Source organism: Cebidichthys violaceus, unplaced genomic scaffold, assembly GCF_023349555.1.
Source record: "Cebidichthys violaceus isolate CVI_PGR_0920_01 unplaced genomic scaffold, fCebVio1.0.p SCAF_34, whole genome shotgun sequence".
Classification (NCBI taxonomy): Eukaryota; Metazoa; Chordata; class Actinopteri; order Perciformes; family Stichaeidae; genus Cebidichthys; species Cebidichthys violaceus.
In genome coordinates this window covers 458,188-485,203 of record NW_027176528.1, presented here as the reverse complement: position 1 = coordinate 485,203, position 27,016 = coordinate 458,188, and the positions used below count along the sequence as shown (strand labels likewise).

At 43.1% G+C, this 27,016-nt stretch overlaps 1 protein-coding gene across 3 annotated transcripts in view; it reads left to right on the top strand.

Annotated features, from left to right (window-relative positions):
- The window catches only part of LOC137883609 (inactive dipeptidyl peptidase 10-like), a 183,253-nt gene that overhangs the window by 77,347 nt on the left and 78,890 nt on the right, over positions 1-27,016 (top strand). The window contains exon 1 of one of the 3 annotated variants that reach the window (XM_068725156.1): positions 7,501-7,851. The exons of the other annotated variants lie outside the window; for them this stretch is intronic. Coding sequence (XP_068581257.1) covers positions 7,795-7,851 — 57 coding nt within the window. The 5' untranslated portion in view covers positions 7,501-7,794. Of the gene's footprint in view, positions 1-7,500; positions 7,852-27,016 lie in introns of those variants that run through there. 3 annotated transcript variants of the gene reach the window in all.

The window sequence follows — 27,016 nt, the reverse complement described above, 5'->3', positions numbered from 1 at the left end:
AGATCTATCAATAGATGCTGCTCACAACAACTGTTCCATCTGAAACAGCTTGATTTACTTTTGTAATAATTGTCAGTGTAAGGGAGCTTTGAAATCCTGCAATCATTTGGCCTTTCATGAAAGAGGAGCGCGATCAAAGAGAACATCAGCAAGTGTGTGCAGTATGGCTGAGAGAGAGAGAGAGAGAGAGAGAGAGAGAGAGAGAGAGAGAGAGAGAGAGAGAGAGAGAGAGAGAGAGAGAGAGAGAGAGAGAACAAAATCATTCCTCTCTGTAGACACCGTCCAGATTCATCAGCCAAGGACCCCCAAACTGATAGGGGGATGGAGCAGGGACCCCACACTATATACAGTATATTGTATAAAGTTGTGTTTTATATTAAACTGGGCCTCGTGCCATGTATATACATACCTTGTTATGTTGCATTCAATACTAAGCTATTCAAATAATACACAGGTTCATATCTTCATGATTTTATTTTAAAGGTACAGTGAGTAGGGCGGCCGTGCCACTGACATTCATAAACACACCTTGTATGATAATCATGCATACAAGATATTCAAACTGACGTTTTTATTTTAAACATAAATGTGGAAACGAAAATGAGTGATGGCTTATTAGTACCTCTGCTATGCATAAACATACCTGTTATCTTGTATACAATGCTGAACTATTAAAATAATGGACAGATTCATGTTTGGGAGAAGAAAAGAAAATGGAAAAAAAACAATTTGTCTAATCAACCAAAAATTTCGCGGACCCCCTGCAGTACCCCCGCGGACCCCCTAGGGGTCGCGGACCCCCTGTTGAAGACCTCTGCTTTAGTGTTTGTGATTTAGCATCGAGCAAAATGACACTACAATAAATAAATAGACTAAAGTTATTTTACTGTCAACAAACAATGGAATGATAATGAATCATACTTAACAGTTTGTTGTTGCACATATTATTCCATTTTAATACACTATGTTAAGTATCTGTTAATGGTTATGGTTTGTAACCCTTTGATAAATAGATGTAAACTTCACATAGATGGACCAGATATTTGTAAAACTTTGTTAATAGTTAATAAGTGGTTTATAAACCGTCTATAAACATTATGTGGATGATTTTAATAGTCAACTGCTGATTATAACACTTTGTTATATGGTTAATAAATACTTTGTAAAGCGTTTATAAACATGATTTAGATAGATAGTTAATACTTTGTCAATGGTTGAGAAATGCTTTCTTATCCATCTTTCTACGTAACGTTTATAGATGCTTTACAAAAAATGTCTTAAAGGTTTTAAAATCATTTGTTTATATTAACAAATGTAAAATGTCATATTTATTCAACTCTAAACTGTTGAGAACTACTTAATGTAATCAGAATGTAATTTCTATCTCTCATCAGCTATGATTTCATCTCATATCACATAAACTAATGATAGAGCATAAATAATTAGAAATAATGATTTAACATGATTAATTATCATTATTTTACAGTACATGAACTGCTAACTGAGGTTTAACTAACCCTGATTTTGACCATGTATTAACCTAATGATGGTTATTATAAGGCGTTAGCACAGTAGGACAACCTACCGATGCAGAGTTTGACTCTACTATTTATTAATGCGATGCGCTGAGTGTGCAGTAGCTCCGGCGAAGTCACATGACGTTGTGGTCATGAAACTTTCATGGGCGGCCCGGCGGTGTGGAGCTCCTGGATGTCTGCACTAAATTGCCCCAGGGTCATAAATACCTCATCAACAGCAGAACACCTCCCCGGGGCTCTCCCACTCCCCCCCCTCTCTCCCCTGCCCTCCCTGTCTCTCCACCCCCACAGGCTCTCGCACGTCTCCGGCACTCCACCGCTGCGTTTTAAAGTACTTCACCCTCGCAAACTACTCACCGACTCTACCTTATAAGTCACACCTCACCTTAGCGATTACATTATATCACACTCTCATGCAGAGTCATCGCACAGCCAGAGGTGCAGCATGTTCAGCTGTTAACAATAAAAGGAGCCAATGAAGATTCTTACTAGACTGTTTATTGAAAAAAATAAAATAAAATAAAAACACCAAAGCAAATCTCTAAACCTATATCTTTTAAAAGCACCGTCTTTGATCTTGCCCGCTTAAATTTAATGCCGCCGCCTTTATTCCCACAGCGTCACGCATGGGGCTGTGTTTGAAGCGGGACACGGAGAGCGGCGTTCGCTCAAAGATCCTCAGCAGACCTTAAACAAGCTGGGGAACGAGCACATCTCCAGGAGAGCCAGATATATTCTCTCTCCGAGAAATAACAGATCCCGCAGCAAGCCTCCCGCAATCACCGCGGCTGTAACTCAGCTGTATAAGTAGACATGGATCCAGCTGTGAATGTGCAGTAAGTCATCAATCGGGGAATCGTCTGAAAAGACAGATTGTCCCAACCCAACGCTATGAATAGAAAACTATTATTTTTTGTCTCTTTTTTTATCTCCTGTGTGCATTCTGAAGGTTGAAAAGCGCAACGCTTTAGATTACAGACGGAAAAATACTTGCTGTGTAGAATGAGCAAGAGCAAGGGAAGAAGAAAAGGTTCACCAACAGTGTTGTATCAGGTGTAATTCATTTCAAATGTAGGATGTATCAATGAGAATGCCTTCTGGGAAATGAAATGTTGAGCGATCGCCTCCACACACGGCTCCCAACATGACGACGGCTGAGCCGGCAGCTAGCGGCTAACGGTGCTAACAGCGGTAACAGCGCCGACGGAGCTAACGGTGTTTACCTGAGGGGGAACCAGAGGGTGGGCGGCGCTATAAGCTGCCCCGACAAACGATAAATAACTACATTTGTAGACCAAAAAAAAGGAAATAAGAATATATTAAAATGAAATGAATAAAAATGAATATTGATGGTGCAAATACACCATTTCTTTTTACAAACTAACAAACAGACGAGGTCAAGCTAAAGGTAAAGAAAAGTGGGCGGTTCTTTCCATTGGCCGACTCCTATAATAACAATCAGAGTCCATCAGTAATTACATAGCATCTTGTTTAGCGGTTGCCGTCTGCAGCGTTCTCCATCAAAACTGGACCAATTTCAAATATTGTTCTCCCCCATGAGTCACTTGGACACATAAATGGACTGTACTTGTACGGCGCTTTTCTAGTCTTTCCGCCCACTCAAAGCACTTTAACACCACATGTCATCATTCACCCGTTCACAACCATTCATACACTGATGACAGGGCTACCATGCAAGGTGCCACCTGCCCATCAGAACTAGCTAACATTCATGCATTCACACACCGTAGGAACAGCTACTGGACTCACTTGGGGTTAAGTGTTTTGCCCCAAGAACCACAGTCGCCCCAAAATAGGGTCCGGGTTGAAAAATACCAAATGTACCCTTTAATGTCACGACTCAATACCACCTGTAGGAAACTTTGTCTTTACAGAACAGGTCCTCTAAACGTAATGATACCTTTATTTACAGCAGACACAACTAGCAACATGATACACGAGGACATACTGTAGTCTCAGTAGGTCCATAACTCACCGTTCTGGTGGCGCTTATGGAGGACTAACCAATGTAGAAACAACCTTTACCTCTAGATGAAAACAATCCACTAAAGGTTATCGCATGGATTCATCATCCGAGCAGATCCAATGTGTGCAACGCTCCCTCTTCCAAATAGGCAAACACCATTAGTCTCTCTCCGAAAAGTGGTGCACACGAGCAAAGGTTAAGAGGACTTTATGCTAATGCGAGCTCCGCTAATGCGCTCGACACTTCCACAAAGAATGAAACAGATTTTTTTTTTTTCTCTCTCCGGCTTTTCACCTCAACTTCAAACACTTCCGTTGACCTTCAAGGACAACGGCTGCGTGCTCTTTGCACCTCCGCTACACACAATGTTTACTTTATAATAATTTCACGTCTTTGACATTCTGAAGGTACAGCAGGTCAAACACAACATGTCAATATTTGAGCGTCAGTGTTTTTTGAGAGAGAGAGGGATGTTCCGTCTGCCCTCGGTGCCAGCGTGAAGGTCTTTCACTGGCAGTTCTCCCGGTTCCTTGACATATTTGACGGGAGGTTTGCTCCGTATTGTCACTCCGTGGCGGATCCGAGCTCCGCTTTCTGAAAAGCTAATGCCCACTTTCACGTTTTAAAATGGTTATCAACATAAAGACTGGGCTAACAAGAAAGCAACTGGCCCGAGTTCCAGGGCCCCAGGGGGGTCAGTTGGTATCGATTGCCAATTTGGTTGGGGATTTTTACACCACTAAAAACCAATATCTACTAAGGTAACTACTGCATCATCAGCACAGTTTGGACCATTATTATTAGAAGCTCAGAGCAACTGTGCCGGAACTTCAACATGTCAGTGTCAGCTCGTTGTGGGCCGTTTGAATGCATTTACCATCGACTGATTTGACCCAAACATTGTAAGTAATCAGAGAAAAGGACTTCTTGTTTTCTCTTGATTAAAGCTTCTGTATTCGTTCCATCCGCATAATCACTCTTTTTATGGACTGGGAAGGAACAATGAGCCCACTGAGTGACCGTGAACGTTTACAGGTTCACGTTCGTCCATAAAAAAAATCAGGATAACATAAATAAAATGCCTTTATTTCAACAGTATAGTTGGCAATATTGATCCAGACGTCACATTTTCTCCCGTGCCCGGTTGCAAGTTCATCCGGCCATGACCAACATTAAAACAAAAATAACAATAAAATCTATACTATATATGCATATAATGCAGCTCCCACTGTTCATCAATATAATGCACTGTAACTCCGAGGTGATGATGGTTACCCAGTGATGTCCAGTAGTCTCCAGTGAGAGCAACAGCTGGTGCACCTTGTAACGCCGTCTCTTTTGTAGTCCTCTCTTCATACAACTCGTGTGTTCTTCTGGTGACGGTGCGTCTCGAGGGAGGCTCATACGTTCCGTCATTCGTTGATCCTAAGAACGTTCCTCAGACCGACATCTTCCACAATACTAGTCGTCCTGCAGTTTGTATCTATCCACTTCTCTGTGGCATTTGTTAGCTTGTCTTGCTTTTGTTTACCTATACTTCTCCCACACGCTCCACCGTTTGTTTGTTTGTTTGTTTGTTTGTTTGTTTGTTTGAGTGATGTACTGGCATCAACGGTGTGTATTGCATTAAAAAAACTGCGTTAATGCGCCATAAAATAATTGTTATTGTTGTTATTTAATAATTAATGCGTTAACGCGATAATAACACGTTAACTTGCCCAGCCCTAATATATTATTATATTATATTATATTTATATATATATATATATATATATATATATATATATATATATATATATATCATACCTACAGCAGCACAAGTAGAACAAAATCCTCTGAGATCAGACTTCTGTTGTAGAGCAGCTGTACTCACTAAATCATGGGGCCTGCATGCTTCTCGTAACGGTACGGCTGCAGCAGCAGCAGCACTGAGTGTTGCCCGTAGGCCGACTTGGACCGACTAACATCTCAAAGTGGGATTGATCACCCTTGTCTACAAAATGGAGCACGCGGATCGATTTGTGCCTTTATTATAATACAAGCGGGCTGGTTTTTTCAACACCATATTCTACTCCGCTGCTGTTTACTACGATCGCATCTCTATAACCGAGCTTCCAAACGAGGCAGGAGGCTCACGGGGCGATGTTGTTGTGCTCATCTCTCCTGTAGAGCTTCACTGTCTTTGTGTTGGTAGAAGCAGTTTTATTTACACTGTCTACACATCCAGGAATCTAAGAAAGACCACCACGACTGAGAAAACAAGTTTTATGTATTTGGTTTGTTTATTTATTCATCAGTTATGCGTTTTGTTTTGTTTGTTTGTCATACAGGCTATGGTTTGAAGTGTCATCAGTGATATGTTCTCTACAGGTCTGAGTGGAAAGCTTAACGTCACTTTTAACCAGTTTGGAGTTGCGTTCACTCTGAAAGTGCCGAAGTAAAGACAATAAAACAAATCTGTTGGCTTACTGGTTGTTTTGAGTGCGCTGTTGATAGACACTGTTTTTCCCACAATCCAATGCACAAAGGAGAAGGGACAGCTGCTCACAACCAAGTGTGGGTGTTGGTGTTAAAGCTCAACGGATCCTTACGATATCTCAGGTTCTCATTTTTCGTGCGTTCTCCTACGAATGTAAAGCAAAACTTGTACTCATTACATGCAATCTGTCCTTTCAAAATAAACGTCCGTCTTCACAGGAAACAACTTGGTTTAGGGTTAGTTAAAATAAAAGCGGAAGTGACATCACAGAAGTTACTTTTTGGGCTGATCCCCTCTTGGTCGACTAAGACCAAAGCAGCTGATTAGTTGACTAATCACTCAGATTTCCTTTACCTTTACTATTTAAATTGAGTTTAATTGTCCTCTACTGGGTTGTCATTTATAGCTATAGTCAGAGCGCATGCGTGAGTTATTACGCCTCACAATCTCTAATAAGCTTAGTGGTTCAGAGTCAAAAGTTAAGTGCAGATATAAGATATCGATCCTTGTCTGGCAGAGACATGGAAGACACCGGACTCCAGACTCCCGTTCTGTTTGTGAGTTGATGAAGCGGCTTCCAGCAGACAATAACGCCGTCTCATAAGCCCGGTGGTGAGTTTGATACGGCGGGTTCACAGGTGTCACTTCACCGCTAAGTACTCCAAAGGCCCGACGCAATTGCATATCTGGAGCCGCACTTATTTAACAAACCCGGCGAGCCGAGTCTCCTCTCATTTACCGTTCAAGCGCCTCCGCTTTAGGCCAAGTACTGGATCCTGAACACATGATACAACAACAGGCAGGCTTACTGAGAACACGGCCGCTCTTTATAGTGCGTGGCTGAAAAAGCAGAGGCGGCACAGCGTTGTGTGTGTGTGTGTGTGTGTGTGTGTGTGTGTGTGTGTGTGTGTGTGTGTGTGTGTGTGTGTGTGTGTGTGTGTGTGTGTGTGTGTGTGTGCGCGCGCGCGCGCCCACGCGAGAAATGAGGACTGTTCAGCGTGGCTTTCAGCACCGCGGACAGCTCCGTGCTCCCTGCTCTGGGCTCCGTGATCCGGGCTCCGTGATCCGGGCTCTGTGCTCCGGGCTCCGTGATCCGGGCTCTGTGCTCCGGGCTCCGTGATCCAGGCTCTGTGCTCCCCGGGCTCCGGGCACGATGTCAGCATACATTAACAAAACTGTCACGCCGCGTCAGTAGGACAGTCTGCAAACACACGGCGACAACAGTTCACACTGCACTCTGCTCGTGGACGTTTTGCTTTACCCCCCCCCCCCCCACCACTTGAGTACCCCTCCTCCTCTCCCTCTTCTTCTCTGTGTTATCCCCCCATCCTCAAAAATCCTAGCATCACTAAGACGGGGGGGGGGGGGGGTCTTCCACCACTTCCTCACCCAGCCGTGCAGAAGAAGTGGCGTTGGGGGGGGGGGGGGGGGGTCTTTCTCGGTTCCGTGACGAGCTTGTCCGAAACTCTCCTCCCCTTTTTCTCCCCCCCGGCCGGGAGCTGATGTGAACGCACGGGCAGCGTTGGCTTCTCTCGTCAGACGCTCGCGTCCAAGACCTCGCAGATATTTAATCGTGACGGATCCCCCCCCACCACCACCACCACTACCCTCCTCACCCGCTCACACTCCTGTTTAAGATTCCGCAGTTGACAAGACGGCGCTCTGCTCTCCGCCGCCGCCGCATCCTCTCCTCTCGTGACTTTTTGTTTTGTCGCGGAAAACCGGGAATCTGGAGGATTTTCTTCCACAGGATTCAGCCAAGTTTTTGAATCACACGAGGAGTTTATACAATGACAGCCACCAAGGAGCAGCCGAATCAGAGGCAGAACCAGCCGCAGCAGGATGAGGTGGGCTATTGGCTTTTCTCCGGACTCGGTTTTTGCAGGTTTTCCTCCACTTTGTCCATAACGCTAAACTCTATGTAGCCTCTTGCTCCGCAAGGTCAGTCCGTTCACCGACACACACGGAGCCTCGTCTGAGGCGCTCAAACGGCAGCTGACAGGCGGTTTCGGGCACATGCATGAAGTAATGCACAGCATCAGCTGCTCGGCTCTTTTTGCTTTCTTGTCTCCGGCGGCATCGGTTCTCTGTGTAGGGGGGGGGGGGGGGGGGGGGGACGACGACGACGACAGCGAGGCTGTGACTGAGGCTGATTCAAGTTGGGCTGCGAGTGCCGACGTTGAAACGATCAGTCGTGCGCGGAGCTCATTGTCAGCCGTCAGCACCGGGGTCACAGACATGTTGAACGCCGCGGGCACGTGCACTGCCAGTGACTGGTGGTGGTGTGGGGGGGAGGGGGGTGCAACTGTCCTCGACACCTTGAAAGAGAACGGTGGTTGATATAAATCACTTTATATCCAAAGAGGGGGAGAGAAAGAGGGGCACTGTATTTGCGCATTTTCCCTCCCAGATAACACTCACTGCGAGTCTGTCCCCGATCCAGGCACCTTCCCGGTAGGCTGTAGGAGTTAAATATTCATGTTTCAGGCACCTTTACACACAGGTGGCCTTGCGCACTGCCCCCCCCCCCGGGTTTTAGGGAAATGATTTCAGAGTATTTGCCAGATCCGGCGTGCGCAACTTGACAATCGTGCGCTTGTGTTTTTGCGCCAAACCGCTGAGTCCTCCATCACCATGACCATCGATTATTGATTTCCCTTCTCCAAATGTTGACCTATATACTCGGTCAAAATGCCTTTTTTTTTTACACCTAATACTGATTCTGTGAATGTGTTTCGCTTTGGGACTCCCTTTCTGACAGACTGCCAAATATATCCTCGGCGCTCCTAATTGAATTCAGAACCTGTAGCCCGATTACTCCAAGAACTCAAAAGAGCCTCGGCCTCATAATTGAGTTTCCCGAGCCCGAAATATCTAGAGGGGCCTCGTGAGATATGGGTAGAAAAACGATAGCTCAGTGGCCCCGGGCCCTTTAAAAAAGTCATGTTGATTCTTTGTGTGAGCAGAGAACTTAATTAGCGTTGATACTGTACTACTGCGCTGCTGAGGAGCTGTTCATGGAGCCTGCTGCTGCTGCGGTCATCCCGATTGTTCCGACGCTGCTCTTCTTTGTGTCGACTGTGGATTCAATGATCTAACGTGTTGAGTGCAAAACGGCTGCGGGACACCAAGAAGACATCGTTTTTTTTAATGTCTAAAGGGTCAATTAAAAAAAAAATCGCGACGTTTTCAAATATTTAAAGATGACAAAGTCAGATGATGGAAGGACTAAAACGTGGTGAGTTATTCGATCGCTGTTATTATTATTATAATAGTTATTGCGTGAGCTTCGTCAGGCCTGTGGGCATGGGGGGGGGGGGGTGACAGCAGCAGCTATTACCGTCCCAGGGCTGTGTCAACCCACGGCCTGTGTACACAGCCTCTCGGCTCTTAAGAGGGTTAGTGTGCATCGAAGCTGCATGACGATGCTGAGGGGAGTTACGAAAGAGGGGAAATGCTGAGGGACCTTTAAATAATAGGTGGAGGAGAAAACTGAGCCTTTAGAGTGTGTGTGTGTGTGTGTGTGTGTGTGTGTGGGTGGACAGTTGAGTCCTTTTTAGTTTGTGGTTCAGTCAGTGTAGCAAGGAAAAGGGATCTTGCCGAACATATAACGTTGATGGTGAAGTGTGAGGAACTGTGCAGCTCCACGGTTTCTAGTATTTCTGTCTGGTTAGATAACCGACCCGTTCTTTGGTTCTACCAGTAGCATACAGGATGGGTCAACATGTTTTTAGAGCTCTCTCGACATGACGTCATTTAACAGATGATTGTGTTTGTGCTGCATGTATCTGGACGTCCCTTTTTACGGGGAGCTTTAAATGGATTCATTTGATTTTTCTTTTTCAGGACAACCAGTTTGAAAACTGAAGGATATTTGATTGTTTGCATTCAAGATGTATGACTTGATTAGGGTTAGCCAAGAAGGAGGTTTGTGGTCGAACTGGCTGCAACTATGCTCTTACTTCAGGGCGTGAGCTTCAGTCTGTCTTTTTGAAATCAACTTGAACCGTAGGTTTACTTAATCTTTATTGATTCACACGATAAATCTACAGGGTTAGTTTCGGGCAACAAAAGTTCTTGGGTAGGTTTAGGAAAAGATCCTGGTTTGGGTTAGGATAAGTATGTCTGTTAGGTGAAACAACTCTCAGGTGTTAGCAAAGTTTGGAAGTTACGTAATACAAAAATAAGGTGAAATAAGTCAACATTGATTTGGTTTCACACAGGACATGAACAGAGGTCTCCTGGGTGAAAGTCTGGCTATTTGAAAATACGTCACTCTCTCTGCTATATGTCTGATAATGACGCTTTACACTGGAGTCGGCTGAAAGCCCGCCGCGTCTCCTACAGACAACGTTTGATGAGTTGGGAGTGAGATCGGTCGGTTCGCAGGTGGTCGAGTAGTGCCACTGTGGGAAAGTGGCATTAAGACCAAACTGTCTGGCGTTTGAGTTGCAATGTGGGTAATGTAGTTACCGGGTTTGGGTTGCCTCAACCGCCTGCTGGAAGGAAGTCACGATCAAGCAGAAGAGCCCCTAAGAACCAGAGCCGTTGACGTGTCGGCTCGTGACGCACCAAGCGCCGTAACGACTCAATCGTACGCAATTCATCAGGACTAATGGCGTCTCGGTGTCGCGGCGGTTAGCAGTCTGAAGCTTCCGGGTTTGAGTTCACTGTGTTCAAAATGTCTCCTCATCTCTGCGTGGGGGTTGTCAGGTGTCCTCCCACGGTCCCAAGACAAGGCCGGTCAGGCGGATTGGAAAGTCTAAATGGTTTTCTGTCGAGTGTTTATGTGTCAGCCCCGTGATAGACCTGTCCGGGCCGCACAACATAAAGTGATGCTAGAAAATGAATGGATGGCCTTTTTTTTATAGTGAACCCTGATAGCGATAAAAAGCCTTAGAAATAGGTGGAAGATTATTGTTGATGTGACACCGCAGCCCAGACTTTCCCCGTTCCCTCGCGATGTGCTTTAAGAGGCCACTCTGAGCTCTGGAGCACTCTTGACAGTGAAGCTGTACAGCGTGGCCGATCCCTCTTTACTTCCACTGGGAGAGAAAAAGCTGAGAACAAACCGACTCATTTGACATTGGCCGGTCTCAAGCTGCGTCCCCGCCGTCTGCAACGGCAGACATAATGCCGGCTGAGCGAGGGGTCGACCTCTCCGCGTGACCCCGTGGGCCGGGGGGCCCCGGCTCCACGCCGTCAGCCAGGGTGGATTGCGCTCGCCGCCCGGTCAGCCGGAGCGTCCCGCCTCGCTTTGTTAATGGAGCTGTTGTGTTGCCTGTGTGCTTCGGGGACAAAAGGGAAAGCGTTAGGAGAAATGGATGCCTACCTTATTGTGAGTAAGAGGAGCGCTTTCACACGGCGCGATCCTCTGGCCCGCCAAGCTGTAATTCACACTAATGGAGAGAATGTCCAGGACATTGCTGCTGCTGCTGCTGCTGCTGTTTTACAGCGGCATCAGAGAGAGAGAGAGAGATAGAGAGAGAGAGAGAGAGAGAGAGAGAGAGAGAGAGAGAGAGAGAGAGAGAGAAGCATGGGGAAGGACGGGGAAGAAGAGAAAGAAGGAGTTATGAGTGATTAGAGATGGAGAAAGATGAGAGGAGAATTAAGAGGAAGAAATGCAGAGAGAAGTTGAAGAGAGGACAGGTGGGAAAGCAGCAATGTACAAAGGAGTTAATGACCAGTTGATTTAGAGAGGCTCAGGAGGACAAAATGAGGTGAGTAGACGAGGCGCTAAGGTGGAGATCGGTTAGAGTCGTACCGCTTCGAATGATACCAGCTCTTCAAAATGGCCATTTTCAGTTGTCATCACTAACTTTAGAATGCTTCAGATGGAGCAAAATGAGCCCCCTCCCCCCAAGATATCAAAACTCAAGCTTTTGTTTTGGGTACCACTTTTGAATTTGCGTTTCATTTTCTCCTCAGGAAAAATCGGTGCTAACGTTAGCTACCTATTTGCCGCGGTCTGTGACCTTCTGACCCATGTCGTCACGTCACTAACCTAGCTAACAAAGAAAGCACAGTTAAATATATGTTTTCTTTATTTTTATATCAACTCTGGAAACACAGACAAGACAATAAGACCATAGTGTGCATCCCATGTAATTCAAATTGAAGAAAAAAAAAAAAAAAAACGCAACAAATCTACTTGGTTAGTTTTAGTGAAACATCATAACGTCTGTCACATTATTTAAGCTACAGACGTAAATATATAAAAAAAATGTTTTTACCGATCCTCCACCCCGATCACCTTCATATGCATCATCATCATCATCATCATCATCATTTTATTTTTCAGGAGTATTTGGGCCGTACCACCTCAGACCTGTGCTTATATCTGACATTTAATCAGCTGATAGCAATCAGAGCGGGTGGTCACATGGAGATGGGAGTGTGAAGCACTGAAAGACTTAGATACACATATTCTTATATATCCACACAAAGTTAATAATGAACCAAAAACAACTCGTATGAACATTTTCTGAACTACTCTGCTATGATTAAACTTGCAAAAAAAAATATTTTTGCAACTTTAGGGCAGCAGAAACACAATGTGAAAACTAAACGCATTGGTTTTGATGTATAATTATAAATACATTGATTGACGCTTTCAGGTATTTTTAGTTAACAGTGAAAAATCTGAGTTTGCGCCTCGTCACAGACCTACTTTACTTTTTTATTAACCATAATTACAGTCTTTACCTGAACTAAGTTGTTTAGTTGCCTAACCTTAACCATAGTTTATTTGTCGTTACCCTAATCTTTCTACACAATACATTTCAAAAGAACAAACATCTACAGTAGCCCTCGTCTACCGTTGGAAAAATCCAGAACTTATGCTGAAGGAAATCCCTTATTCTCTCCGACTTCACAAATAAAGGGAATCCATTGTCGGTCGCAGGCTTAACGTGTCCACATGCAGGACATTCGCTGAGGGACGGGAAAGAGAGAAAGAAAGGGACAAGGCTGCTGTAAATACTGTAGCAGTCGATTGGAATATTTAGCGCGAATGTGGTAAAAGGTCGTCCCAATGAATGTTCCGCCCACGTCCGCGCTCACCTCCCTCTGAATACTGAGGTATAGTTCACAGAGAAGCACATTTAGAAAATATCACAAATGTGCTTACACAATTCAGAGGTACGGGAATAATTTATTTGCGCTCACTAGACGTATGAAATGAGTTTTGCTTTCCCATCTGCGGTTTTAGATTTAGATTGGCGTTCGTTTCATTTCGGTTTGATTTTCATACTTGCTTTTTTCGCTCTCAGATTTAATGCAGCGGTTGGAACTCCTCCTGCCTCCTGATTGGGCTTTGCGCAGAGACACCTGGCAGACAGTTGTTGGAGCAGGGGACAGTGCGCCTCTTACACATTGACTTTTCCGTCCAAAATGTCCCAGCCAGAGTGGTGATTCACACTTGTGACCTTCGTGTCATAAGCTCCCTGTATCCTGAGGCGAGCGGTGCCCCGAATTAACCGACGCTGACACATGTTCTTTCCTCAAAAAGGATTAAAAGGCAATTACAAAAGTTTGAGTCACCAGCTGTGGCACAGACAGGGGACAGACTGCAGTCAAACCTGAGATAGCGGGAATTAGGGAGAAGGAACAGTCGGTGTGGAACACACATGGGTACCTTAATCCACTCAGATGGGTTCGGGAGTAACCAACGTAGACTGTATAAGAAGTGGGCGTCGACTTTATGGTCTCTAAATGGACCATTGTTTACTAAATGAACATCATGCTGTATTGAAGAAGACTTGAAACTAGAGATTGAGATCATAAACTCATGTTTGCAATGTTTACTGAGGGAATAAATCAAGAGAGAAGTAGAGTCATTTTAGACTAGACTTCTATACAACCAGAGGAGTCGCCCCCTGATGGCCATTAGACAGAATGCAGGTTTAAAGCACTTCTGCTTTGGTTTCACTTCTCAGCCTGGTAACCACCTTTTCCTGAGGAACATCTTTTTATATATGGAGTGAACTATGCTGTCTGTTTGAGATATGCTGATTGCTTGGCCTCCGGTATTGCTGCTTCAAAAAGCGCTCATCCAAATAACTCCACACTCCATCCTACGCGTCCTTTGAGTCCTGAGCGACACACCTGACTGGTGTGAAGTTGTTTGGCTAAACGGTTGTTGAGAAAATGAATACAAAAAATATGTCCATAGATCTCTGCTCTCATGCACTATTAATACACACATCCTCTATATATCTCAAAAGGTCCCACTCAACATGGCACTTCCTTCCTCAGAAATACACCTACTAAGTGTGAAGACGGATGGACTAACGCTCCAGCTAGTTGTTGCCGCTGCGTTAGGATGCGTTTAGGGTTCCATACATTTTTCCCTGGCTGCTCAAATCTTACATTGTAATGCTGGGTACATCTGGTCCATTCTCGGCTCTCGGTAAACCACATAATTGTCTCGTGAACAACAGCAGGAATGAAAAGAAGAATTGCAACAACAAATGTTCAGAGACGCTCGCTCTGACGCAACGTGTTCCTCTCTTGTTTATTCTTTGCTACAAAGCACACACAGCCTGGTAAACATGAGCTTTCTCTGTGCGGTTTACTGTGCTTCTTGTTGAGCTTTCCAAACATTTGCCTCATGATGCAATCTACAGCCAGCGAGATATATATATATATATATATATATATATATATATATATATATATATATATATATATATATATATATATATATATATATTTAACGTTTTCCTTTGACAGCCTCGACTATGATTTCGGTGGCCCTGAACAAAGGTTCTATTGTCGCCCTCTCTTTTGTGGATTGACATGTGGTAACGATAAGGCTTATATGCATATTTCTTGTCTCCATTGTAAGGCTTGGTGCTGAATAATCCATTGTTAGTAAACATATTCATGTTACCGTTCCAGAATAAATGACTAAAATACAACAAATGAAAAAAAGTAAAGTAAAATGAAGATTTCTATCCTCGCCTTCTGGATGTAATCTCAATTTGAAATGCGATTATTTTAACCAAGATCTTTGGATATGGATGCAACTGTGAGTACAACTGGGACTGATATACAACATTTATTCATTTGTAAAGTATTCTGAGGTGGTCCTCATGTTCAAAACTTTATATCCATTTAGCATGTTACAAATAACACAAACCTCCTTAAAGCATTTAATACAAATCATGAATATTGATCAATATTCATATGACTGAAGAGCTCCAGCTTCACAGTGCTGTATGAGGTGTTGTAAGGGTTGTTGGTGTTAGTGCTTTGATACAGTCACCAGGTGGGCAGAGTTCCCACCTGGTGACTGTATTCCCCCCCGAGGTTCACTGTGACCTCCCATTGGCCCACGATTTACTGCCGGATCATATCTAACTCAAATCTGCCACTTTTGGTAAAAATAACATTTGCCTTTGGGAAATATATATATATATATATATATATATATATATATATATCATTTTGGATATCTTTCTATTTTTCCCCATTGTAAACAAAAGTTTCTAATATTGTTTCAATTTTGTTTTTAAGCATTAGTATGTATATGTTCAAAGAAACTCTCTCTCTCTCTCTCTCTCTCTCTCTCTCTCTGTATGTGTATATATATATATATATATATATATATATATATATATATATATATATACATTGCATGGAATTTGTCATTACATGAGCAACACAGAAAGGCACACTATTGTTATTCATTTTACCTTCTGATCATGTTGATATTTGTTTCTTTCTTTGTAATTGAAATACTGATTGTTTGTCATTCTGATCTTGTGACCTCATCATAGAGTGTCCATGAAGTGGAAGCATGGACTGTTTATGCCATGTGTGGCATAGTTACATATTTAACTCAATTGTACTTACTATATGCCATTGGCACCGTTTCTCCCCAATATTGAAATACAGAGATATATATATATATATATATAGATATTATCAGTTCATTCCATTAATATTGCTCTCATTAACATTGACATGGTGGCCCCTGCCAGGCCTTTCCTCATCACTAGTTCATCAGCTGAGCTCAGATGAAGTGCAGCAGTGTTTCTGGCAAACACGGTTTTCTGCACTTCTAGGACTTCTCTAAGCACTCGGAGCAGGCGGATCGATTCCTCTCCCCGGGGTAGATAATCAAAGGCTCATCTGGAAGGGCACTGATATTGATAGCACTCTCCAGATAGATAGACCCCCGCATGTATTTACACTGTGGGGAAAAAAGAAGACGGTAAAAAGGTAAAAACACTGGCAGCAAAGTTCCCCGACAAATACCTTCAAGATTACAGCAAATAACCGTTAAACAGAGCAGGTTTTACAGTCAAAATAAATCAAATGTGAATATATAGTGTGGTTAATAAATGTTCACTAAACTAAATTAAGTTAATCTAGGTTAGCCAAACGTATTTCTTAGAGAATGTAGCACAGTATAAAATGAAAGATGAACTGCATGGTTCAACTTTGACCAACCCAACTAACTCGCCCTAGTTGTGTGCACAAGTAGATTTCACCGATATTTCACTAAACTGTTCATTATTATTAATGTCACAATGAGAAGCACGACGTTGCAGAAGTCAGTATCTGCAGAGACCCTAACCCTCTGCCTGTATTTTATTATTTTATTTGGGACATTGCTGGGCGTCACGTTCAAGTGGAAACTACAAAAATGGCGGACACCGCCTGGAAAAAAACGCAAATACAGTGAGGCAAAAAGGCTAAGCAGAGAAAACTTGTTAAACATTCCACACACAAATGAATCGGCTTTCACTCGCTGGCAAACGCCCTAACCATCACCGTGCCGAGGGAGGAGGGGCCAACTTAGTGGTTACAAATCAAACGTCCGTTTTGTCTGATAGTCTGACTCCTTGCGTTCTTTTTGCCAAATCAAATTTCTTACAATCCCACAAAACGTTGTTCCTTTACGACTAATCTACACTTCAGCCATGACACATTCAGTGTATCACTGTGTTTGATTTGATTATGACGCGTGACACGCTAAATCCCAACGTCAATAGATAGATAGGTAGATAGGTAGGTAGGTAGGTAGGTAGGTAGGTAGGTAGGTAGGTAGGTAGGTAGGTAGGTAGGTAGGTGGGTGGGTGGGTGGGTGGGTGGGTGGATGGATGCACAATATATACAATGAAATAGGATAATATTAAATGAACTAACTAAACAGTAGTGCAAAGATTTAACCAAACAACAGAGTAACCGTGTTATAGTTCTGTGATTGAGCTGTGTGTGTGTGTGTGTGTGTGTGTGTGTGTGTGTGTGTGTGTGTGTGTGTGTGGTACACTGATGGACTTTGACTGTCACCATGGTACCACTACAAGTAATAAGTTCAGGAATAATTCCTTGTGAAAGTATTCAACTTGTTCTCTTGTTAACACCTCAAGTTGAAAACCATATTCTGCCGCTGCTGGTTCTGTCACTGTGTCAACACACTGTGCTGTGAATTCAAACAAAGAACAAAGGTGCAAAGCTCTCGTCTTTCACTGCTAAAGAGCACCTTCATTACACGAGCCTCAACTTCCTCTGGAGCTTTTCTTTGATGAAGAGAACTGTACAATTGGCTTATTTCTACAGACCGGAGGACATATTATGTGTTATAGAAAGTAACATGTTGGTTTTGAAAATTCATTTTTCTGTCATGTTTCTCTACCTTGACACGAGGCGTTCTTGCCTGTTGGTGTTGGCCTAACGGAGCGGTGTGTGTTTTTACACTTCAAGTCTATTTCCTATTTTTTTTATACAAACTACTGTGATTGTGTGTTGGCTCTGAGTGCTGCCAAAGGGCCCTTTGAACTAGACTCAGTACAGTGCCTGAACACATCCTGTTAGACAACTGATGGAGGCCTGCAGCTCCGCAAACCAAATCTGGGGCTCTGTGGGAAGAACTGCGCAAGCTTTTCCTGCAGAAGCATCCATTACAGCAAAGTGTTTACTCGAGCACACACGTGTTCTTCATGAATCTCTTCATTTTGCTTGCAAAGTGCACTTGATTGATACATTCAACTTGAAAATGTTGCCACAACATTTCATTTTTTAAGTCATGGCGTTTTCAAAGTCAATGAATCATCTTGTTGAATAATCTTGACCTCTATAGTGACCAACAAATAATCGTGATTATGATTTTTGCCATGATCTAGCAGCCCTGGTTGGAAGCCAGACATCCCAAATCTAAATCATGAACTGCTCACGAGTCACTTGAGGAAAGGTGGTATACTGTGCGTTTTGTAAGGCACTGATAAACACTGACATCCTGGCCGTCAGATGAGAAAACGCTCAAATAGGTCTCTTTGGAAAGCAATGAAGAACAATCTATCTCGTTATTTAGTGTATAGAATGCGTTGTCAAAACTCTACCCGGGCTCAAGAGTTCCCCTGTTAACCAGCCGCCTTCCCTCTCCACCTCTCCGCCCCCACTAATGCCCTCTCAACTAGCAATTTTATAGCTCAGTGCCCGCCGAATCCTCCAATGTCACTCTATAGGTGTAAAAAAAAAAACAAAACAGCAGAGCTCCACTTTTCAACCACACACAGAGAGACAATTTCCTGTCTTCACACAGACACATTCAGCCCCATGTCGATGAGCCTTTGTTGCTAATGCTGTGCTGATGTCAGGTTCTCCTTTCAGTTTTTATTTCTCCAGATAAATGAGATTTGTTTTTGAATTGGGAGGAAATGGCTACAATCTTATCCACCGCCTGGAGTGTAATTTGCCAAGGAATGTAGTCAACTGTGTCTAATTGCGTTCAAATCGGAGATTCGACTGCAGGGGACAGACAAAGGCTATGGCGCCCACCATGTAAATTATATAATATCGCATTCAAATGTGCAGAGCGAATTCAAAGTAAAGGCTGATTAATGGAATTTCTTGTATTGCCCTATGCCCCTCTCATATGGTAGGTGGTTTGAGCTTAAATGCATCCAATATAATGGTCTAAAACACATGAATACATCTCATTAAACCCTCTTCAGGCCTTTGTTTGTCTAATAAAAGAAGGCATTACTCACTGTTTGAGCATCCGTGACTTCAATGAGGCTAACATTGGAATTAGCAAACCAGAAAAAAAAATATTAAAATGTCATTAGGCGAAATTCAGATTCAGAAAATGTAATATTAATCGCAGAGCCTGTGCCCCATTCTGTACTGATCCTGTGTTTAAAATGTCACATTCAGAGGATATCTATGATGGAGGGATTGACTCCACACAGCTCTCAAAATGGCGACGTCGGAGCTGGTGGCTCACAGCTAACGGTGCGTCGTTCAAATAAACATTTCAAACCGATTACAGAATGTTTCATTTGCATCACGTTTTGCGTCATTTCATCCCAAACAGAACATGCAATAGAAGTCAGCTCCCATCATGTAAACTGCTACGACAGGCGCTTAAACAGCTGACGTTTACATTAAGGCTCCACTGTGTCTTGTGTTGAACATGTAAAGTACCAATGGTCATGTCACCTATGTCATGTAAATATCTACAGCACGGGAACAAAAGTCATTGAGAGGCATCGTGTCAATGGTTTTGTAATTTTAGAATGAAATGGAACATCACTAGCGTTTTTTATTAGCATACACTACACAGGTATTGTATTTATAAAGTGAAAGGCACAGCTGTACCTCATATTGTCTACAGTAGTCTGTCTTATTGCTAAATTATGAATCATTTTTCCACTAGAAAGCCACCAGATTTAATTATACCTTACATAATAATCTCAACAAGTTATAGTAAAGTGAAAGTGTGAACCAGTTACAGTTAATTACACGGGCTATAAAGACAACTGTGCAGTCTCTCCAAGAGGCTAAAGCTAACGTTAGCATAAGCAGCTTTGGCGAGCTAACAGGGTCAGAGGGTAGTCAGTGCCACGGACCGAGCTGTATTATTTGAACGCGTTGATGTGAGAGACTGTTCTGTGTCACCGGCTCACATATTTTCTGTGAGTACAAGCTGAGAATTCTGGGCTATGCAGTCTCTCCAAGAGGCTAAAGCTAACGTTAGCATAAGCAGCTTTGGCGAGCTAACAGGGTCAAAGGGCAGTCAGTGCCGCGGACCGAGCTACGCGTTGTGTCACGAGTTTACATATTTCAGGGAGATCGGGTCAGTGAAAATCCCGTTTAAAACTCCCAGCATGCTAGCTGTTATCAGTTTAAATACGACACCTTTAAATGCCATGGCTATTTAAGTATTATTGAGTAATGTCAAGTACACTGCTAATGTAATAGCTAAATTTGACTTTTCTCTGACTGACTGGTTTAAATAAAAAAATCCCTGAGAGGACCTCAACGTCAGTTCTGCAAATAAAGATAAATTGAATGACCGATGACATGTAGTGTTAAAGTGCTTTAAGTGGTCGGAAGACGAGAAAAGCGCTGTAAAAGTACAGTCTATTTACCATTTACCAGCATTTACCTCAAATGATTCCACCCTACAGTCCCATATACGGCGAAAAGAGGCACTCGGACGGAGTAAGGGATCGTTAACGAGAATCAAATATTTAGACTTTTTTTTTAAAGAAAAAAAAATCAATAGCGAGTTTGAATTGCCTGAGCTGAATAGGCTTAACTCTGCCTCGACCCATTTCGCCCTCTGTAATTTTAACTCTCTGTTTGTTTGAAGGTCAGTTCTATTTCCGCTGCCTCTCTCTATTATTTCCCCGGCGTTGGTTTAACACGGGCGAAGGCCGAGTCCGAGTAATTGTTTAAAACGCAGAGGTACCTCTTCGTGTCGCTTTTTTTTATTACGACCGCCGCTACATGCATGTCCCAGAGGAAGGCGTGCGAGGCTACAGTGTATTTTTTTTTTTTCATCCTCTAATAACTTTACTGCATAAACAGTGACGCAGAGGTGTTTTTGTGCCGCGCACAGAAATAGAATAAGCAACCAGAAACGGTTTAAGAAGTGGACTTTAGTCATCGTGGCGCCACCCATTTGGTTTGGGTTATGAAGCCTCCGGTTTGATACGTCTCACCACTCCTCCATTGAGACTTCCATAACAGCACAATCCCCTTTTTTTTTTTTTTTGAGCACAGTCCCTGGTTTCCCACTGCTGTGTTTCCGTTGCCCCTGCGCTCTAATGTCAGCGTTCATATTTAATATACAGTGATACCGTTGCCACGCTGTGTGAGTCAACAGCCCAGTGTATCTGAAACCAATATGGCCGGGACAGTGACTAATTGCGAATTATCCCACATGGACCAAAAGGCCAATGGCTGTGTCCTTCAGGGCAAGGCTGATAATGCTAAATACAATTCGCTGACAACATGTAGCTAAGCCTGCCGTTTCCCATTAGCCAGTGGATCAATTTCAGATGTTAAGCCTCACGACCCCAGCGTGGCTTTGGCTGTTGCTGTCAATGATTCACGAGGCATTGAGAAATGGTGTTTCATGGGTAAACAAAAATAAGCCAGTACAGATGGCATTATTTCTTTTCTCTTTTTTTGTTGTTCTCCCTCTCCGACCCGCTGCCATTGTTCAAATGGCTTCGGCTCCTGCCGAAATGCTGCTTGTCATTTGTCACACTCTCTCCAAGGTCAGAGTCCAGGATGATGACTCTATAAATAGCATCGACGCGTTCGACAGCGGGTTGCATGTACGTCTGCGCGCACGCACACACACACACACACACACACACACACACACACACGCACGCACGCGCACGCGCTTGCACAGAAAGCCGGTGGGGAATACGCTTATTAGCTGAGAGTTTGATGAAGATGGCAGGGGTCTTAATCAAACATCTGAAAGGCAGCATTAGCATTCTAATTTTACAAAATGTCTTATCATTCTCAGCCTCTCCCTCTGAGGAAATTAGCCAGCAATGAGCACAATAAGTACAGGGGAGTGTGTGTGGGGGATGAGAGATATTAGAAATATGACGTATTTCTTACATTAAAATGACAATGTCTGTTCATGCCTAATTGACTGCGTCATAACAACCGGCATTAACGCATGGTTAATTGATAGTTAATTCAACTTAAGTTGATGTTATTGTACCATTAACAATGAAATGATAATTAGTAGTGTTATGTTATTATTAAATAGATTCTGTTGCTCAACGACACATTGACTTGGACTGGAGGAGTAGGGGATCGAACCACCGATCTCCTGAGTAAAATATTAACAGTTTATCCTATTAAAGATACACATTTGGAAACCTTAAGAAATTGAAACATCTATAAACAATTGATAACCAGTGACAACACAACTCTCCATCTAATACTGTTTAAAGATGCTTTATTAACTATTCATCAACCATTCAACACATTATTACAATCGGCAGCTGTAGCTTTATAACAGTCAAACAGAACAAATACTTACTATATTTCATAAAGTGTCACAATGTTTGCAACGATAAACTGGTTAAACGACCATGCTTAGAATTGCTAAACACTCATTATTTAATTGGCTGTTGATAGTAAAATAACCATTCACTAAAAGTTGTATTAACTATCATTTTACTATGAATAATGATGGTTATTATAAAGTGCAACAAAGATGACATTCTTTTTTTTTTTTTTTCGTGACACCGAGAAGCGTCACTCGAAACACGTCGTCACATTTGATTCTCAACCTCTCTCGTAACCCGCGCTCGGCTCGCGTGTTCCGCTGTGCACCTCCGACAACAGCATCGCAGTACCATGCCAAATGCAGGCTGATCATAAAGTGAATACAACGCAGCGCACGTTGTTTAAATACACAGTCAGGCAGGAACCGGCCTCTCTCTCCGGTCGCGCCGCCGCTCTGCTCTCGTCGTAGGCTTCCTGTGACGATGTGCTTTTTTTTCCGTACGGAGTTGTTTTCCCTCGGTGTTTGAAGGCAATCCTTGCCATTTTACAGACAGATGATGTGATTATAGAAAATGGCCTCCGATAGCGCGACTGAGCCACATGATTGCCGAGGGACCGCTTCGTGGCAATCTGGGGAGGTTTTCCTCCATCGCTTTGCTTTTCTGATTGAAATGCCTTCCAGACATTGATTATTGAACACGTCGTGGAATAACCTCACCACAACGGACACGGTCCACACGGGAAATTGTGTAAAAAAAAAATATTTTTTTTTTTTTAAATTGCATGATTTGAATTATGCAAATTCTACTTACAGGAGAAGATCGTTTTACTAGTCATTGCAATTACCGCTCGCAGTGTGAAGACAGTTGTAACATGTCCTCTGACTAACCCTGATGGCGCTATCATCACTGTTCACTCAGCTCTGCCCCCCCCCCGACAACAAATGTGTCCCATTATTTCCTGCGGTCTACTTGACCTGATGAATAATTGATTGCATTGATTGAGTGTGATGGCATTTGTTCCAGAGAGTCGGGGAGAATTACAGCCGGAGTCGGTTTAATTAAATGAGGGTTCTAATTGTTGTCTGCGGTTGAATAATTCAATAATAACGGATGGAAGTGAAATAAAGAGGCATTTTAATATACGTTTTTACACATTCAGGTATGTTCAGGACATTCAGCAGAAGTATTCTCTTCATTTTACTTTAATTGTTTGTAACACACAGCGCACACCGACCGACAGCAACCAACATTTCAGGGTTTATGACTCAACTCTGCAGCACTCTATAGGTGGGCCTCTATGCTGTTATGTTGCCGTCTTTATGACTGTACTGCTGTATAGTCGTGTTATTTTTATGCCTACGATTTATGTTCATATGACGAGAGCCTTTTTACTAAATCATTTCCGTGGCATTAGTCATTACTTTCCGTTCGTGCATCTGTAAACTTTTGATCTCCAATCCCTGTAATTATGCCGCTTGTGTGTGTGTGTGTGTGTGTGTGTGTGTGTGTGTGTGTGTCGGTTGTCGCTGTATATTTCCCGAGGTTTTGTCTAAGGCCATCCATAAATCGGAGCCCGTGCCTCGGTGTGGTGAGAGTCAGTGCAGAGACCAACAAAAAAGAGTTGATCATCCGAAAGTGTATAAGCGCTTCTGAAACATCCATCCGTTGGATCCGTACCAACTTTGACCTCCGTAAAGTCGTCCTAAGAAGCTGATAGCAGCCCGTTCATCAGGCGGACTAATATCAGAAATTCAATAGATAAAAAGAAAAAGGAAGAAAAAAGAAAAGTTTTTTTATTTATTGCTGTATTTATTTTATTTCCCCAGACCACTGTAACTCTGCTCTACACACTCTGTGCGGAAGCGGAACGCTCAGAAGTGAAACTGATCTTGATCAGTAGGATGAGAACGTATAGAAGGCTTGATCTGTCTGCCTTTGGATATTAACTTCATGAGAAGAGGGAACAAAGACATCGACTCTGACCAATAAAAAACACAGAAGTCTGTGTTTTGAAGACCACTTGCAGCAACAGTGTGAATACTTTTAGCCAATGGCAAACGGTCTGTGCTTGTACAGCGCTTTAGTCTCACCCATTCACACCCATTCATACACTGATAGCAGGAGCTACCATGCAAGGTGCCACCTGCCCATCAGAACTAACTAACAAAGTTGAGTGTCTTGCCCAAGGACACATCGACATGGACTAGCGGGGCCACCGACCCTCTGACTGAAGGACGACCCCGCTCTACCGCTGATCCACAGTCTTCTGCTCTCCTCACGAATCCCTCTGCTCTGCAAAGTGGCAACCGAAGTGCAGCCTCCTGACTGTTTAATACCAACATGACAACAAGCTACTCGGGTGTTCTTTTAAATTATGAAATATATATACGCTACAGGCTTGTTTGCCGTCTTGACACTTTGATTCAGGGCCTGATTAGCCTAGCTTAGCACAAATAGCATGCCATTGAACAGCTCCTAAATTGGCACTATTGCATAAAAAGCTACTCGCTTCAAGGTATTGTGTTGTCAGCTGGGTTTTGTTAAGACAGGCCTAGCTGGACCAAGACAGTAAATAGTTGCTGTCTAGTCGCTAGCTCCGTTATGTCTTTGAAGTCGTTTCTGTACTGAACAAAGAGAGACAATAATGGTATCAATCTTCCTCCTGGTAAGAGGTCAGACCAGCATGTCCCACAAGTGGGTCAGTAGGTTGGTTTGGCTTTACTGTAATCACTAGGGCTCGCTTTACACTTGAGGACTTCACACGTCGAGGAAGTGTTGAATAAACAGCAAGAAAATGTGAAATACTTTCAATGATCGGTCTGAATAGGCTCACGCAGGCGGAGCGCCAACTACCAGGATCCTGTTGACCCAGAGCAGCGTCCAGCTTAGCTAAATTACTGTAAATCCTAAGTTACTGTAAGCTATTGTACTGAGTTTTCACAGTGTATGTGACTTTAAAGTAAGCGGAGCCGGTCTGCGCCGCTTTCGTCACTGTTGGAAGGAATAACAAAGTGCGCCATCTTGGGTCGGACTACGGTGCCTCCGTGTTGTTGTGCGCTATGGTGTACGTTGTGAGGATGTCCGTTGATCGGTCGATGGCTTTATTCGCTGTAAGAAAGCTGTCAAATCGTCCTCCTTCTGAGAGAAATAGTTCTTTTTCTGTACTCAACAGTTCTAAAAAATAAAAAGGAAGAGCACAACCTTTCTCATCCTTACTGGCCAGACTGAGTGATCCCTCTGTAGCACATACTGGCACCTCTATGTGAAGTCAATCAACACATTCAGAAAGCAAATCACATGCTGATAGATATTAAAATGGAAAATTAGCTAGAGGAAAACTGAAATGCTCGTAGCACTGATTTGAATTATAGCACATGACTCAGTTGTTTGCGTTAGGCTGGGTGTTGCCAAATGTGTCGTAGAGATGAAACCCATTGTGTTTTTCTTTCTTAAGAAATAAATATGTGCTTAATCAAAGCATGTAAACTGCGGGGCATCTATTTGTAGAAATAGAACATAATTTTCATTATCATGCAGTATAAATACGCAAAACCGAGAATTGTCTTTTCCTTATCGTAGAGTTAGCCGTTAACATCTACAGGAGCCCAGAATGGACAAACCAAACACTGGCTCTAGTGAGAGCCTTTCACGGGTTGTTTTGTGTTTTTTTTTGTTACCTGAAGGCCACCGTAGTATTATGGCCTAAGGATGGCCTCTGAGCAAGGCGAATGGCTTTAAAAAAAAAAAGAGGTGAACGGAAAGAGTGTTGGCTGCAACCTGCAACCCCACCTCTGGATGCCCCTACATGTGAGAGAGTAAAGGTCCTGGAAAGCCCTCCGAGGCAAATTTGTGATTTGTGATTTTGGGCTATACAGAAATAAAATAAATTGAATTGAAATACTCTTTAGCTATTTCTGTTTTGTTTACTTGTCGTGAGGATTTTGTCTGAAACTATGTCTGCAATGCTTACTAGTTCAAAGCTGTACAAGAGTTCATGAAGCGAGCTTCTTGGTAGCAGAATGATTGCAGCACATGAAATATAGCTGCAAAGTTACGGGAACTTGTGTTGCATTTTAATGCGCCCCCTCCCATTTCTACTCGGTTCTCTGCAAGAAATAATCTTTCCAAAAAGAAATATCATCAAGGCCTCAGCTTGTCCTCTGGTCTCCATAGATTTAGAGATGACGTTTGGACACGTATTTACTTATGATGAGGGTCCAACGATCTTGATAAAAGGATTGCTGTCCCATTTATTCTAATAGGTTTGTAAGATTTATAATAACGGTAATGGAGAGACTCAGCGGGTCAAAATTCTCTTAGTGGTTCTATCGTTGCTCGTAATTGAGTTAATAAACTGAGGCTGGTGATTCGGATGTGGCTAAATAGGAAATTTGGGGAGGAAAAATGAGAGAAAGTGAAGAAAAAAAGAGGGAGTAAGAATCTCATGCATGGAGGCACAAAGGCAATTTAGAGTTGCTGTCAGTTTTCAAGGACACGTCAGTATTTTGCGGTATTAATGAAATGAGCAGCCGCCCAGGACCTGATAATAGAGCGGTCTTATGAGTCCGGCGGGGGCTGTGAATAACGTAACACTGCATCCATGCACCATGTGTCTGCGATGTACTCGATGCTTCCTGTCCAACTGTTAGTCAGTGCCAGAAACAGCCAAAAGTTCTGTTACTATATGGTCTGTGAGAAACAAAGAAACTGGATGTACTTCATTCATAATCGA